Source organism: Sinocyclocheilus rhinocerous, unplaced genomic scaffold (assembly GCF_001515625.1).
Source record: "Sinocyclocheilus rhinocerous isolate Xijiao unplaced genomic scaffold, SAMN03320098_v1.1 scaffold1948, whole genome shotgun sequence".
NCBI lineage: Eukaryota > Metazoa > Chordata > Actinopteri > Cypriniformes > Cyprinidae > Sinocyclocheilus > Sinocyclocheilus rhinocerous.
In genome coordinates this window covers 270,313-285,960 of record NW_015644094.1, presented here as the reverse complement: position 1 = coordinate 285,960, position 15,648 = coordinate 270,313, and the positions used below count along the sequence as shown (strand labels likewise).

Below are 15,648 nucleotides of genomic sequence, written 5' to 3'. Positions count from 1 at the left end.
GCCCACTTTTAAAACCGAGAAGACACCAAGCGCCCACAGAGATGATGAACTCTTCCTCTTTTTACTTCAGTTAAAAAAGCCTGTTTTACTCTCTATGCAGCGGTTGTTGTGACACCTTTTCCCATCCCAAGCAATCACTCTTCATTAGAAGAGCATTTAGGTCACATATTTTAACAGAAGCTCTTAATTATTTTATGTCACAATGTTTATTTGCATTACATTCTTCAACTTCAGATTTATAAGCGTTTTAAAATAAAAGAACTTCACAGATTTTCAATATGGTCTCAGACATTTAAACATATGAAAATTTAAAAGCTTGTTAATTTTGTAAGTAGTTCCTGTGTTACCATCTAGTTTGCAAGTCTCAGATGTCCTGGTAGTTCAGTCTACTCGTCCCTGTTCTGTCAGTTCGGACAACATCATACTTGCCTCGCAGCACCAAGGCTGCCTCATTTCATTATTCGTCAAATGTTACAGCTGCTCAAGGCGTGTTCCATGGACTCTTTCTGCAAAATATTTTCATATGCTGACAACATTTTCTCTTCTGACACCTGACCTGTCAAAATTTTCCTCGCTACTCTGTTCAAAAATGTGGCCCAAGCTTGATGGATTTCACTGGGAGCCTCAGGTCGTTTCTTCCAAATAGGGCTGTGTTTGACAGACATCGGGGAAGGCCCAGTCGCTTCCGGATGTAGTTGTTAGCAGCCTTTGAGTCAATCTTCTGGACTGCTGATGAGGTGATGTCACACAGTTTGAGGGGCCACATCAGGTGATGGTACAAGGTGAATTGGTAACACCAGACCTTGAGTTTGCCGGGTAGCAAGCTTCGGTCGATCTTTTTCAGGCCATCAGAGAGCTGTGAGGTAATGGAGACAGCTATGTGCTTTTTGGGCACATCTACTGCCTTCCCAAACTTCTCACTGGTTGATCTATCAGGCGTGGGATTTCCTCGCCATCCACTAAGAATGAGATGTCGTCCCTCCTTACTCCTATCTGGATTGAGAGACTACGTGACTTGGCTGGCTTTATCTTCATCCTGGCTCAGGCAGTTAATTGCCACAGTTGGCAACTAACTGTTTACTATGTAATTAGTTGTGCATGGCATTAGTACTTTTTTTGTGGGCATTCAAGCCATCCCCGGACTTTTATGACTATTCACTTGATTTGTGGGTGGCATGTAGCAAGCGTCACATCCTTAGCAGTTATAAAGAAATACTTGATTTAAAAAAAAGTGCAAAGAACTTACCATCTAAATCAGACAAAGTGTGTATTTGATTATCTTTAAATAGTTATGAAACTGTTACATAAGAAACTAATCATCACTGTTGACTTGATGAGCTATGCAGAAAGCATATAGGCCTAATGCATTTATTTTGCATCCTTATTTTCAGTTCTGAACTGCCACATTCTCAAATGATCTAACTATAGGCCTATGTTATCTTTTATCTTTCAATTTTACTGTAGCCAAATACAAAATAATGCAACTCCTTAGCATGCTCTGAACAAGTTACAATTTTGCAGTTCAAGTTTGTGTGCACCTACATTGCAAGCTTTATCCCACCGACATTAAAGATGGCATCAAACACCTTGGTCCCTGAGATCAAAAGGAAATATGTTTTAAATGTTCACAGGAAGTCTTCAATGGCCATATATAATGCCTTACAGAAGTCTTGAGAATTATAGTTTCCATCAAGCTATCATTCAGGCTTCTCTCGGATGGACTCAAAGGTAAAAAAAAAAAAACTTGGTTATGTATTCTTTTCAAATGTATTATTTATATAGGCTATAGCCTATTTCAAAATGTTACTATGTGAAGGTTTGGTGAATAAGTGACAAACACAGATATTCATTTTGTTTGGCAACAGTTATCTATTGTGGAGCCATTCATAAATGTTAATATTCAAAGCATCTGTTTACCTCAGATGACCTTTAAATCCAGTAAATTAAATATTATGAAGATCTGCATCTTCTATATTCTTTCTGTACCTGTATCTTAAGGTGTTTTCACACTTGAGTCCTCTTTATAAAACACATTAATAGTTCTATTTGGTGCAAAAGGCCATGAATTCAGATGGAATGATTCCACTTGATGAACAATGAATATGTCTGAAATGGAATTAATAAAAATAACTATAATAAGGATTGTAAAATAAAATGATAAAATATCAGCAACTACATGCCACTGGGGGCTTATGCCCCAATTCTGAGAGAGTCATAGAGGGTCGAACTATTTTTTTCTTAAAAACAACAACATTATTTGTTGCCATACAAACCTAAGTAAATTAGTGTGTGTGCAGACTTTAGTTGAAATTTTGACCCATTAACAAAGTGACACAAACATTTTTATGTCCAACATAAAATAAATTAACAGATCGCTAGATAACTGTCACGGTTATGTTCCTGTCATGTCTGTTATGAGTTCTCATTAGTTTCTGTGGTTACTGATTAACTACCCAGATAGCACACGTATGTCTGCAAGATGTCTGTTAAAGATCGCTTCATCTGGAAAGCATCTGCTGTGTACAAACATCTGCTAGACGTCTCTAAGATGTCAGTTTTAAATACATTCTAAAACATAAACATCTTAAAGTCATCTTCTAAACGTCTATAATTGACATCTAATAGGACACGTCCTATAGTCATATTGCAGATGAGCAAACACTCTAAAAAAAATGTCTTGCAGATGTAAATGCAGACATCAAATAGATGTCTCTGTGATGTACGGATGCTATCAAGGTAGTTATTCCTAGTGCAGCTGTTCCTGATTAGTTCCCTCATTTACTATGTGTATATGAAGAGTTCCAATGCAAAAGCCTCTAAAAGCCATCTTGGTCAAAAATGAGATAACGACAGATAGCACACGTACGTCTGCAAGATGTCTATTAAAGATCGCTTCATCTGGAAAGCATCTGCTGTGTACAAACATCTGCTAGACGTCTCTAAGATGTCAGTTTTAAATACATTCTAAAACATAAACATCTTAAAGTCATCTTCTAAACGTCTATAATTGACATCTAATAGGACACGTCCTATAGTCATATTGCAGATGAGCAAACACTCTAAAAAAAATGTCTTGCAGATGTAAATGCAGACGTCAAATAGATGTCTCTGTGATGTACGGATGCTATCAAGGTAGTTATTCCTAGTGTAGCTGTTCCTGATTAGTTCCCTCATTTACTATGTGTATATGACATAAGGCAGTGAGGACCCAGACCAACACTTGATACTATTACCTTTTAGTATAGGCAATAATTGCATCACTGCCACAAATGTCATTATTGCTAAATAAACCATGGCAGGGTGATCAAAGTGATCTTGTATAACCCTGAAGGAGGTTTACTTTGCAGTAATGACCAGCAGACTGTACACCCTACTACACAGCAAATAAATAAAAATGAAGAGTTCCAATGCAAAAGCCTCTAAAAGCCATCTTGGTCAAAAATGAGATAACGATACTAAATGAATGCTCTCCACATATAGTATATGTTCATCAAGTACTTTCACTTCAAATGTGCTAAATCCCAGCCTTAACCCATTCAGAAGTACCAGTACTTACACAGAAACTTATAGATAGTAGCCAGAAAGAAATGCTAATTTTAAAGTAAAATGTCAGACGTACTTAGAGGCTTTTGCATTTGAACTCTTCATATATACTCCCTATTTGGTTCTGTCCTTTGTTGGTTATTGTCTTGTGTAATGTGTTGTTCAAGTCCTGCGTTCTCAGTAAAGTGTTAATCGTTGTTTACATTCCTTATTCCGCAACTATGTGTTACAGAATAACCGACCACACTAAAACAAGGAAAAATATGGACTGGCTGTCACCAGGGTTTGAAAATTTGTGAAAAGTACGATATTTTTCTTTCAAATGTAGTGACGTTAAAGTCATACGTTCCTAGAAAAAATAATACTCAAGTACAGATACTCAAAAAGTGTACTTAAGTACAGTAATCAAGTAAATGTACTTCATTACTGTCCACCTCTGTATACTCCCTATTCAGCTCTGTCTTTTGTTGGTTATTGTCTTGTGTAATGTGGTGTTCAACTTCTCAGTAAAGTCTATATTGAAGTGTTAATCATTGTTTACATTCCTTATTCCACAACTACGTGTTACAATGCAAATCTAAAAACAAAAGTTTTGGCTCAACAACAACTACAAAAACTTAACGCAACAATTTGCATCACTATTTTGGAGTTATGACAACTTCTTATAAAATTATGTTCAGTCAACAAACTACGCTGAGTTAGAGGAACTTAATAATTGGTAATATAAACCCAAATTTTTGTGTTGATTACGCAAAAAATTAGAAAGTTGTTCTAACTAATTTCAGCATAATTCAACACACTGCCTAATTTTCAAAGTTATCAATAAAAGTTCATTAAGTAAAAAATAAAAAATTAAAACCAGTAAACAGAAATGTTGGTTTAAATTACAGACAATATTAAGTTAATGTAATTATCAATGTCAACAGAACTCATCAAAATAATGTTTGCAACTTAAAAGGTTTAATTAAATCAATACATTTGATTTTTGTTTTACTTGCAACCATGCATTAATTTGTAAAGTTGTGTTGAAAAAAAAAAAATCCATCTCATCTTATCCCCACTTTTAATTAATTATATTTCTTCAATTTAACCTTGATTTATAATAAACTGTTAATAATGCTATTAATTTTTTTTTTACAGATGAACAATGCAGAGTTCTCCTCTATCTCTAACACAACCAGCGGTGACATCAGTAGGTTTACACAGCACCTCCCCATTTCTGTGCTAATTTGCCAACTTTCCTGGTGGGACTCCTGCTTAATGTCTTCAGCCTGTGGGTGTTCACATGCAGGACACCAGAATGAACGTCCAGCACTGTTCTTCAGTTTCAGCTGTCAGTGATATTATTATATGTCCTATGGGACCGTTTATAGCAGTATATTATTACACTGCTAACTGGCTTTTTGGGAAAGCTCTCTGATGGCTTAAAATAGCTTTAATAACCATCACATTTACAGCAGTATTCTGTCTCTGTCCCTCATTAGCATTCACCTATGTGGCCGTGGTACGCTACAACCAAGACTCTTACATGAATCGAAAGGACTTTGTCCAGAAGCTCTGTGTTGGAGTATGGCTTTTTGTATTGGTTTAAAGGAGCAGAGATTTCAGACACAAGCACAGTGGATAATCATTCACCAAAGACAACATCTTGACTTTTATTTCATTGTAAACTTCACTGTCCTCATTCCTGGATTACTGCTAGCATTCATTGTTTCTGCGATCTGCTACAGTCTTCTAGTGTGCTTGATGTCCCGTCTTGACACTAGCCACAAGAGTGGACATATATACAGTATGTATGTGTTGGCAATTTGTGCTGATAATTCACAGAACTTTTTTTTTTATTGCAGTGGAATTTCATATATAGGCTTATATTTAATGTAATTTAATGCAAATTAAATACTTTTGCCTACTTTTATGAAGTGAATAAATTGTTTGTTAATGAATGCGCTGAAGTGCAGCCGATAAGATTATTAATTGTTATAGAATTATTTTTTATTCATTGACATAAAATTTATTAGCAACATCAGACCACTTAGATGGAAAAATGGTTATATCTGACTTAAAGTGTCTTAAAATCCATGAATCATGAGGCTGATGTTCTTAAAGCACCTCACTGACATAGTTGTACTCACATAGTGGTAGATAAGGGTGGAGTTTAGGTTAATGACTGCTGACTAATAAAAGCAAATCCTGTCTTGGTTCCTTTTTATCACGTACATATACTGAAATGTTCAAGTAAAGCCGTGTGCTTTCTTATAGTCACTTCGTCATGCAATTTACATATTTCATTGCATTTTGAGGGGAGTGTTGCATGACCTGGTAAGTGTTCTGTGTAGCTTAATATTCATTATTCAGAGGTATGTTATGATATTTGGTAATTTACATAAGCATTTAAGGGGAAAGGAAAAAGTGCAGCATTGCCTATTTGGCAACAGGATTATTGAATAGTGCACAAAAGGTTTCTCACAAATTTACTGTTAATTTACTGTTAACTGATCAAAAATTATACGTGTGTGTGTGTGTGTATATATGAAGAGTTCAGATGCAAAAGCCTGAAGTGCCGTCTGAAATTTTCATCTAAAATTAGCATTTTATCTGATAAAATGCTAATTTTAGAAGAAAATTTCAGAAGGTACTTAAAGGCTTTTGCATCTGAACTCTTCATACATATATATCATACAATATATATATATATATATATATATATATATATATATATATATTCAAATAGAGTTCAAAAACCTTTTAAATAATTTTTTGCTTTTAGACATTTAGAGAGTCTGTCTACTCCATTACAGTGTCTTAGTTCCTTCCTGAACATATGTCCTAAGATTATCACTCTTTCTCTTTCGGATTTTTTCTCTGTTCAAAAACCTTCTTCTCTCTTCCATTTTTTTTTTTTGTGAGAGAGAAAAAAGATTTTTGGAGAAAAAAAAAACAGAGAAAGAGAGAGGGGAAAAAAAGAAAAAAATCTTAGGATTTTGGCGCATACTTATGATAATCTATCATATAATTTTTTTACCCCCCAACTTGAAATTGTATTTTTCACGTTGTGGTTCAGGGCTTCTGTTTATTCAGTTCATCTATTTGCAATATTTAAAATCTGACCAACAACGCACTCTTTTTTTCTGCACAATGCCATTCTTCTAAAATGAAGCATTCATTAGCATTCATCGATATGTGTCCGTGGTTCACTTCAACCGCTCCTCGTTGATAAAAAGGAAGATATCTGTGAAGAAGCTGTGTGCTGGGATTTGGTGTTTTCTGATAATAACTGGCATTTTCTATGGATGGCTGCTTCCTGTAACCACTGAAGAAAGTCATGGGCAGTGTCTTACTATTCATCAGACAGATGCTTACTTCATTATTAACTTTGTGATTTTCTTTTTTTGGTGTATTTTACCCTTAACTATATCAGTATTTTGCTACAGTCGCCTGGCAAGCTCAGTGTCCCGCATTAACATAAATTCTTTTCAAGGCCAATCAGTCAAGACTGATAGGGATATGTCTATGTCTATTCAGAAGATCTCTTAGGGTAATGGGGGTCAGACGCAATGCCGAAAACAAAACTGAGTCAGAAACAATAAGTCAAAGTAAACAGAAATGTAGTTTTTACTGTCTCTTAGGGCATTAGGTAAGTCAGCATGAAATGGAAATTGTGATCAAACGTTCCGCTCTCACGCCAGTGAACACGCCATCAAAGAAGAGATGTTGCAAGTGGAAGTTAAAGAGTATAAGGGCACATGAACTTAATGTCCAAAACACTCTCCATTTTGATTTCATGGTAACTTTAATGGTGCTTTGATAAGCAGTCTAATGCAAGATTACGCTTAAAATATTTTTGTCCTTTATATATTTATTTGTCCTGTATTCTCCTATTTTACAATAGTGTTTGTAAAGGACAAAAATAATTTTAAGTGTAATCTTGCAATAGTATTGTGAATTTGACAGAAAATGTTACTGTGGCCTGTTGAGTGCAAATAAAAATGATGTTTCTGCTAACAACACTGCTGTGGAATTCATTAAAAATTGTTAAAATATTTTTGTAAATATTTATTCTAGTCTGCAAAGTAATGTTTTAGAACAAGAACATAGGTGCTAGGCTATAAGCCTTCAAAACGTGCTAATGATAACGACATGCAGCAAGAAGATTTGAAAGTCTTATTCAGCTGAATCTTTCAGATGGTATAAATAAAACATATTTTGAATTGTAGATAGTATTGACATCACATAGCCAATGACAGCAATGCTAATATGTGACCAACTAAATAAACAGAAAATCCATTTTAGACAGTGAATCTGGTTGTCTCAGTGTTGATGACTGATGTAAGATATAAAATAGGCCTAAGGTTCATTGTCTCAGTGTTTTCCTAATCTTTTTTTGGTTTTGTAAATTTTTTGTAAAAAGTAAACGTGTAAACATTTTTCAAAACAACAAGCATTAAAATTTCCTACTGTTAAACGTTTCTTATTTGTACCGTAATGAAGAGATTTAAGAAGCGAGTCCGTTTATGTTTCTTTTTTTCGATTGTAGTCGGGCTGAAACTGAGCAGGCGTATTATTTTTTTTTTATATATATACATAATGTAAAGTGCATTCACTGAGATATAATCCATGCTGCATACTCCGATACAGTAGGTGGCGGTATGCACCTGATATGTCATGGTTGCAATCCGCCATAAAACTAACAAGAAGAAGAAGAAGAAGTTTCTTTTTCTCGACTCCGAGTGACGTCAGGACATTGCGTGACGTCGGCCACAGGTAAACATTTCCTTTCCTTGTCGACCAGTTTCGCTCACCCACCTGTTCGCGGTGGATAGAGAACAGAATGGGGAAGCTTCAGGAATTCGAAATAACTATTAATAACAACAAAACAGTTTATAGCCCAGGTGAATCCCTCTCCGGAACTCTGAAAATCTCAATTGCACAGCCAATACAATGTAAAGGTTAGTAAACAAATGACTATCGCACACCGCGTCCACCACCCATTGTGTTTTCACTGGGTGATTTTTAAAAGTTCACTTAAACAAGTTCACTTCTTAAAGTACCCTGCTTGTGTATCCGACGTAAATGTTAGCCCACTGGTTGTTTTCCTAGACGCGCGCACGTTTAGAGTGGGTTTTGTGTTCGCGCGTCGAGGACGGAAACTTGTGAGCGAAACTTGTTGCGGATCTTCTTTTATTGACATGCCAACGCGGAATAGTGCATAAACCTCTTACCGCTTTCGTTTCTATCTTAGTTCTCCGAAATTTCCGTAAAAACCATAAACAGGTTGTTTAAGGAGAGTGACAATGTTAATAATCACGTTGAAATATTTGTGTATAATCTACTCTGTTTCTCGATACCTTGCCAGTTGCCAGGTGAACTAATCGCAGTTTCGGTTAAACAGTTTCAGCATTTTAAAACAGTGATTGAGAATAGAATAGGTAAGAATACCTGTATTTCACAAAAGATAGGCACAAGGACCTAAAATAGTTCAAGGAAACAAACATATGGTTGTAACGCATGGGCAGCAGCTGCTTGGCTGTTTATTATTTTTCCGAACGCCCAATTTGCATATTTATGCTTTGAGCCTTCAGCAGCGTGTCTGTGTCAATCATTAGACCTTGAAACAAATTTAAATTGTCCAACAAATCTGATTTTCAAATCTGATCACAGTATCATATATAAACGCAATTTGCTGCAACACTAGTCAGACTGCTTGGTACAAAAAAAGAAAAAGGTAGTGTATGTATCTTGTCACCCACCACCTGTTGATAGGCTACCAGCACCTGTTTCATCTAGTCTCAGTGCTTTTCATGTTGAGGTCAGATATCCTGACACAGCTAAGCCTCAATAGTAAGTATTGCTTATCCAGTAAAATATTTGATTAGGACAAAATAAAACTGCTGTGATTTTTAGATACTTGAAGGAATGTAAGCTTTAACGATCCCATTAATATGTGCCTTTTCTGATATGTGCAGAAGAGGTATGGGCATGTAGTATCAATTAATATGACTAGCTATCAAAAAAGTATAAAGCTTTGTTAATTGCAATATGCATATTGAATGTATTTTCATATGCATTATACAGATGCAGTACAGCGCATTCTTGTGTATCTACACCCATAAAACTGATATAAGAGTAACCAGCAAAATCTATTCTCAAGAAAGACAATGCAGCTACTGTTTGACTTTGGGCCTAGTCTTGGCCATGGGATCAATGTGAAATGTGTCTGAATATCCATGAAAATGTCGGCCTATAGGCAAGGCAAATGTGATAAGACTAAAAATGAGTGCAGTCAGATGATCGTTCAAAAAAAGTTACACCAGACATAATGATCAGTTTTACAGTGATATGAGAAAGAAAGCAAGTCATGTGGTTATGTCAGTGGTTTGGGGCTCGTCTATTGTTTGAGCTGAGATGTTGATGAAGAATACTCACCGGACTGGTTCGCTCACATTCCGGATCAAGGACAACAATAGTAACAATCACACACAGTCACCATTACTAACTTTATGGAGAAATCAGCCGGAAGTATTTGAAAAAACAACAATTCTATTTTAGTCTTTATTTTTATTTTATTTTATTAAGTTAAATTAATAAAGTCGCTGATTTTTTTGACCTGAGCCATTATTTTGCCCTCTTTTCAGGTTTATTAATCAATAGCAGATGCTTTTTTATGGTTGGACAAAAGTTTCTACCTACATCAGTTCTTGAATGTCAGTTTAGTACCACTCATATTCTGTTCAATAAGTCAGAGTGACCAATCATGAGATCTTTAGATTCCAGATGTTGTTGTTGTTCACCGAGTTTCTTACTGGAGTCTCTTCTGACATATTTCCCATGGTTGCTTATGTATCTGTGGTAACATCTTTGCTTGCTAGCACTCAATATGTGTCTTGGGGTTAGAGAGAGAGAGAGAGAGAGAGAGAGAGAGAAGGGAAGTGTAAGAAATAAAGCTTTGCAAAGAGATAGAATCACCAAGACAAGGGTTTTAAAGAAAGAAATGGACTAATACGTATGTACATGCGTACACACTCGAATGTCTTTATACAGTGTCTGTATTAATATGTATGTTAATCTGTCAGGGGTTGGGGACATATCTTTGTAAAATAGCTCACTGCTTTGGTGCAGATTGCTTTTTTTTTTACTTTGATATTTTTTCGGATTAGGTATGTTTTTTCACTATTTTATGTAGAATTAAAATTTTCATTAAACTAGTCAAAATGTTACATCTATGTAATCAATTAAAAGCTTGTGGTGGTAAAAAGGTAAAAAATGCAGACTGTCTAGTCTTTATACAGGCTATTCTGCAAAATATTATCTGCATTTACCTACTATAACAACTGAAAAATTAAAATATTGTCAGTTTTTCCTTGTTAAAAATAAAAATTTGGTAACACTTTCTATGAAGCCCGAAATTATAATGCATTATAAGAGTATTCTTAAGGCATTATAATGAATGCATAATGCATTATAAAAAACCTTGTAATATGTTGTATCATCTCATGAGTAATTATAACAACAGTTTTAATTAATTATAATATTTATTATTTGTGTTTGGCACATTTGATTTGAACTATATTTATTGTAATATCAGTAAGATAGTAAGATACTATACAGATCTTAAATAATAATGTCACGATATGAGACTTACAATTCATTATAAATTAAGTGGATTTAACATGGTGTTTATTGCGTGTTATAAATAATCATACTCATAAAAGTTATAACCACAAATATGTAAGTTTTATAATGTATTATAAGTGTTATGATTATTTATGAGATGAAACAACATATTATAACTTTTTTAATAATGCATTATGCATTCATTATAATGCCTTAAGAATACCCTTATAATGTGTTATAAAAATGGGCTTCATAGAAAGTGTTACCAAAAATTCAATTGCAAAACATTTCTACTGTCCCCTGTTGCTAATTTTGTCATGCAGCAAGATTTATTTTTTTCCCTGTAGCAATGACTCAAAGGTTGCAGAAAATTTCTTGAGAAATAAGAAATAAGTTCTCTAACCTTGATGCTATGTGTCTGTCCTAGGCCTCCTTTGTTGATTGCATATGGTTAATGTGTTTTTATCTGAATGTTTTAATGGAACGTCCTGCTGGTAAAGGTGGAGGACGGAGTGATGTCAATTTAAGTTTTCAATAAAGGAACAATGCTGTCATCTTGGTCCCAGACAATCCCCGTCATCATTACATTTACCCTAATGAAATACTCTTTTAAATAGCTGTCAGGAATTCAACATAACCTCATGCAGAGAGTGTCATAGTCTTTCATCAGTACTGTTGCACAGAACCCCAGCAAAAAAGTGTGCTTTTAATTTGATACTCTTTCCTTTCAATACTATATAATATATAAATGGATAGAAATTCTTTACCTGTGGTACTCGTTATATATATTCTATTACTATTTTGGTGTGAGCAAATTATTAAGTTATTGAGTGAACTGTTATAATGAATCAAACTGAATCGTGAACACATTTGACCAGTTAGATCAAAAGAGTGATACATTTTGCTAATCTGGATGTTTATTCAACGGCACAAATAAATCAATGTATGGGAAACTGGTAATGTATATCGAAATATCGGAAATGTGTTTAAAAATCATATCACCGTTATTGAAAAAAATTATATCGCGATACATATTGATATTGAATTATTGTCCAGCCCTACTGGTATCACAAGTTCTGATTCTAAACAGCTGATAATCACAAAAAAGGATTTTCGGGTTGGTATACAGTAATCTTCATTGACACATAAGGATTTATCAATAATATTTTACTGGGGCACAGATGTATTTTTCTGGGGCTCGTGTCCCAGTAGAAAGGGTCTGGGGTCACTGCTTGCTTCCTTTGACTGACCTATGTCTTTATTTCATAATCAGCAATCAAAGTGAACTGCCAGGGCTTCTGTGGAGTGACCAGCAAATCAAATGACACAGACTGGACAGAGGAGGAGCAGTACTTCAGCAGCTCAGTCTCAATAGCAGATAAAGGTACACAGGTGTCATGGTCTCGCTCACACATTAAATGGTAGGATGCTTGTTCAAGTCCCTTACAGTTTCTCTCCGTCTGTTTCTCAGGCACTCTGAAAGATGGCGAGCACAGTTTTCCCTTCAAGTTTCTCTTGCCAGGTAAGAGCCACTTTTATGTAATTGAGCTGACCTGTCGCTCCACATTCCTTCAAGACATGTCAGAGATTAACCACTGTTTACGTTTATCCACGGCAACAGAACAACATTAAAAAAACCTCAAAATGTCAACTTTGTATAACCAAATACAACCTATGTGAGTCAAACAATATAGGTACTGTATTTATTGAGTATTGTCCTAGGCAGATGAATGTACATTACCTCTCAAAGGTAGTTTTTTTATGTTAACATTAAATGTTAAAATACAGTAAAAAACACTAATATTGTGAAATAATATAGCAAAAAGAACTCTTTTCTATTTTAATATGTTTTAAAATGTAACATTCTGGTGATGGCAAAGCTGAATTTTCAGCAGCCTCTACTCCAGTCTTCAGTGTCACATGATCCTTCAGAAATCATTCTAATATGCTGATTTGGTGCTCAAGAGACATTTCTTATTTCAATGTTGAAAACGCTTGTGCTATTTAATATTTTTGTGGAAACTGTGATACATTTTTTTCAGGGTTCTTTGATAAATAGAATGTTTAAAAGAACAGCACTTATTTAAAGTAGATTTTTTTTGTAACGTAAATGTAAAAAAATTTGAAAGGTAGTGTGAATTCTGTTACTGTCAGTTAATTTTCATACAGCTAGAGGGTGAACTGCATTCCTTCATTTTTGTTTGTTTCATCCACTCTTTTCACAATGTGAAGCTAAGACACACGCTAGCCCATCTAGCCTATCGCTGCTCTTATTGTGTGCAGCTGCTCAGCTGCAATTTGAACCCTCCATCTGCTGTTCATCTATTATCTGAGACTTTTCAGCTCCCCCTAACAGAACAACGACACTCTTAGAGAATCGTGCTTCTCGTGCTGTAGCATTGGCTTTTGAGGTTTTCAGCCTTTCAAAAAATATTTGAGCTTATTGGATAATGCACCCTTTTGTGTGTTCTAATGCAAAAGTCCAAACTTTGGTTATGAGAAGTAACTAAATTATTAGCATTGTCCTCTTTTTTTTTTTCATTCATTTATCTGCACCTGCAGAGAAGATACACAAACCTCTCTAATCCTCTCTTTTGTAGCTGCTGCACCAACATCATTTGAAGGGCCTTATGGACAGATTATATACAGAGTTCGGGCTTTCATAGACACACCTCGTTTTGCAAAAGACTACAAGATAGAGAAGCCATTCTCTATGAAGAACACAGTCAACCTGAATGAAATACCTGGTATACAGGTAAATGTGCTACACAGACCTCCATAGGCTAAACTGGCAAAAAGAAAACAACCACAAATTTCAATATCCTTAATTCTGATATTTTATATGCTAACTGTGCTGTGTTGTTTACTGCGGTGATTTATATTACTATGATTTTTTATATTATCTTCGTGCAGGAACCTAGCTCATCTTCTGTAACCAAGAATTTCTCATACATGCTTGTGAAGAATGGGACAGTGATGCTGAAAGCTAAGAGCGACATGCGAGGCTATATCGCTGGAGAGATCATTAAAGTGTTCGCTGAGATTGAAAATAAATCTGATAAGTCAACAGGTCATGTGGTTGCCAGTCTAATGCAGGTAAGATGACACTAACTACTTTACATTTACACTAACTACATTAGATTAGATTAGATTTTAAGACAATATGTTTTTAGTTAGTTAAAACAATATGGGGTCAGTAAGACTTTTACATTGTTACAAAAAAAATTATATTTCATATAAATCCTGTTCTTTTCAACATTACATTGATCAAAGAATCCTGAATATTAAGCAGCACAACACTGATAATAAGTAATGTTTCTTGAGCACCAAATAATGGTTTCTGAATGATAATGTGACACTGAAGAAGTAATTATTAATAGTTGTGATTGAAAATGCAGGTACACCTTTGTTCATTATCATGATATGATCCTCACTATTGCTCATCTCTTCATTTTAGAAAGTTACGTATAATACCAAGAAGCCGACATTTGACTTGCGGGCAGTAGCGGAGGTTGAAGGACCTGGAGTTAAGGGTGGACAAAAAACTGAATGGAAAGAGCAGATTATTGTACCTTCTCTTCATCTGTCCACCCTGACTGATGGAAACCTCATCCAGATCTGCTACTACATTCAGGTGAATATTTAAATGAAGTTATTGCTACACATTACATTAACATAACAATGTAATGTAAAGCGTGACACTTTTCTTTCCTGTGAGTATTTTTCTCCATTGTGGAGCGTTTAATAATATCTGGTTGTATGTAATCACTGGGAACATGTATATCAGAGATATGCATTTTATCAGAAGTTCATGCAAATTGCATTTGGTATTTCCTGCTTCCTTCCTCTCATTGAATCTAATCTGCATGTTCATCTCTGCTTTTCCAGGTCTATTTGAAATACCCAGAGGTGTCATTAACTCTGCCCATTTACATTGGAAACATTGCAGTGGATCCAACTCGGCCTTCCCCCTCCCGGGCAGTTCCACCCATGCCAGCCCCACGTAACAACCCCACCCCTGCCCCTGGCCCTTCTCCTGTTGCTGCTCCCTCCGAATCTGCCCCTCCCAGCCTGCCACCACGCACAACCCCAAAACCTGCACCCAAACCCAGGCCTCGTAGCTCCTACACGTCCCCCAGTGCGCCTCCCTCTGATCTGTACCCAGAGCTCCCAGGTATGGCTAACTACAATGGGGAAATGCCAAAAAGTCCACTGCATGAGTTTAGTTCCCAGGCTCCAGTGTCTCCCAATGCATTCAGCTATGCTCCTGGACTCAGCTTCAGACAGAGACAGAGCTCCCTTGGCCCATCAGCACCCCCCTTCAGTTCATCCACCAGTCCTGAAGACACAAATCAAATGTCTTCTTCAGCGAGCTTGCCTCCAAACTATAGGAGTTCAGCATATCCACATGGTATGGCATAATCATTCCACTGAAACATTTGAGTGGTAAAGGATGGATCACATCATATAAAATCTATAATATATGTATATATA

The 15,648-nt window shown here is 35.6% G+C and overlaps 1 protein-coding gene and 1 pseudogene across 1 annotated transcript in view; both read left to right on the top strand.

Moving 5' to 3' along the window:
- Window positions 1-970: 970 nt before the first annotated feature.
- On the top strand, window positions 971-7,077 carry LOC107757961 (N-arachidonyl glycine receptor-like; annotated as a pseudogene).
- A 1,178-nt stretch (window positions 7,078-8,255) lies between these two features.
- Window positions 8,256-15,648, top strand: part of LOC107757967 (arrestin domain-containing protein 1-like) — a 9,220-nt gene continuing 1,827 nt past the window's right edge. Inside the window, exons 1-7 of the mRNA XM_016575575.1 lie at window positions 8,256-8,489; window positions 12,428-12,538; window positions 12,626-12,676; window positions 13,755-13,909; window positions 14,068-14,250; window positions 14,612-14,788; window positions 15,043-15,565. Of these exons, the coding sequence (XP_016431061.1) occupies window positions 8,372-8,489; window positions 12,428-12,538; window positions 12,626-12,676; window positions 13,755-13,909; window positions 14,068-14,250; window positions 14,612-14,788; window positions 15,043-15,565 (1,318 nt within the window). The 5' untranslated portion in view covers window positions 8,256-8,371. The remainder of the gene's footprint in view (window positions 8,490-12,427; window positions 12,539-12,625; window positions 12,677-13,754; window positions 13,910-14,067; window positions 14,251-14,611; window positions 14,789-15,042; window positions 15,566-15,648) is intronic.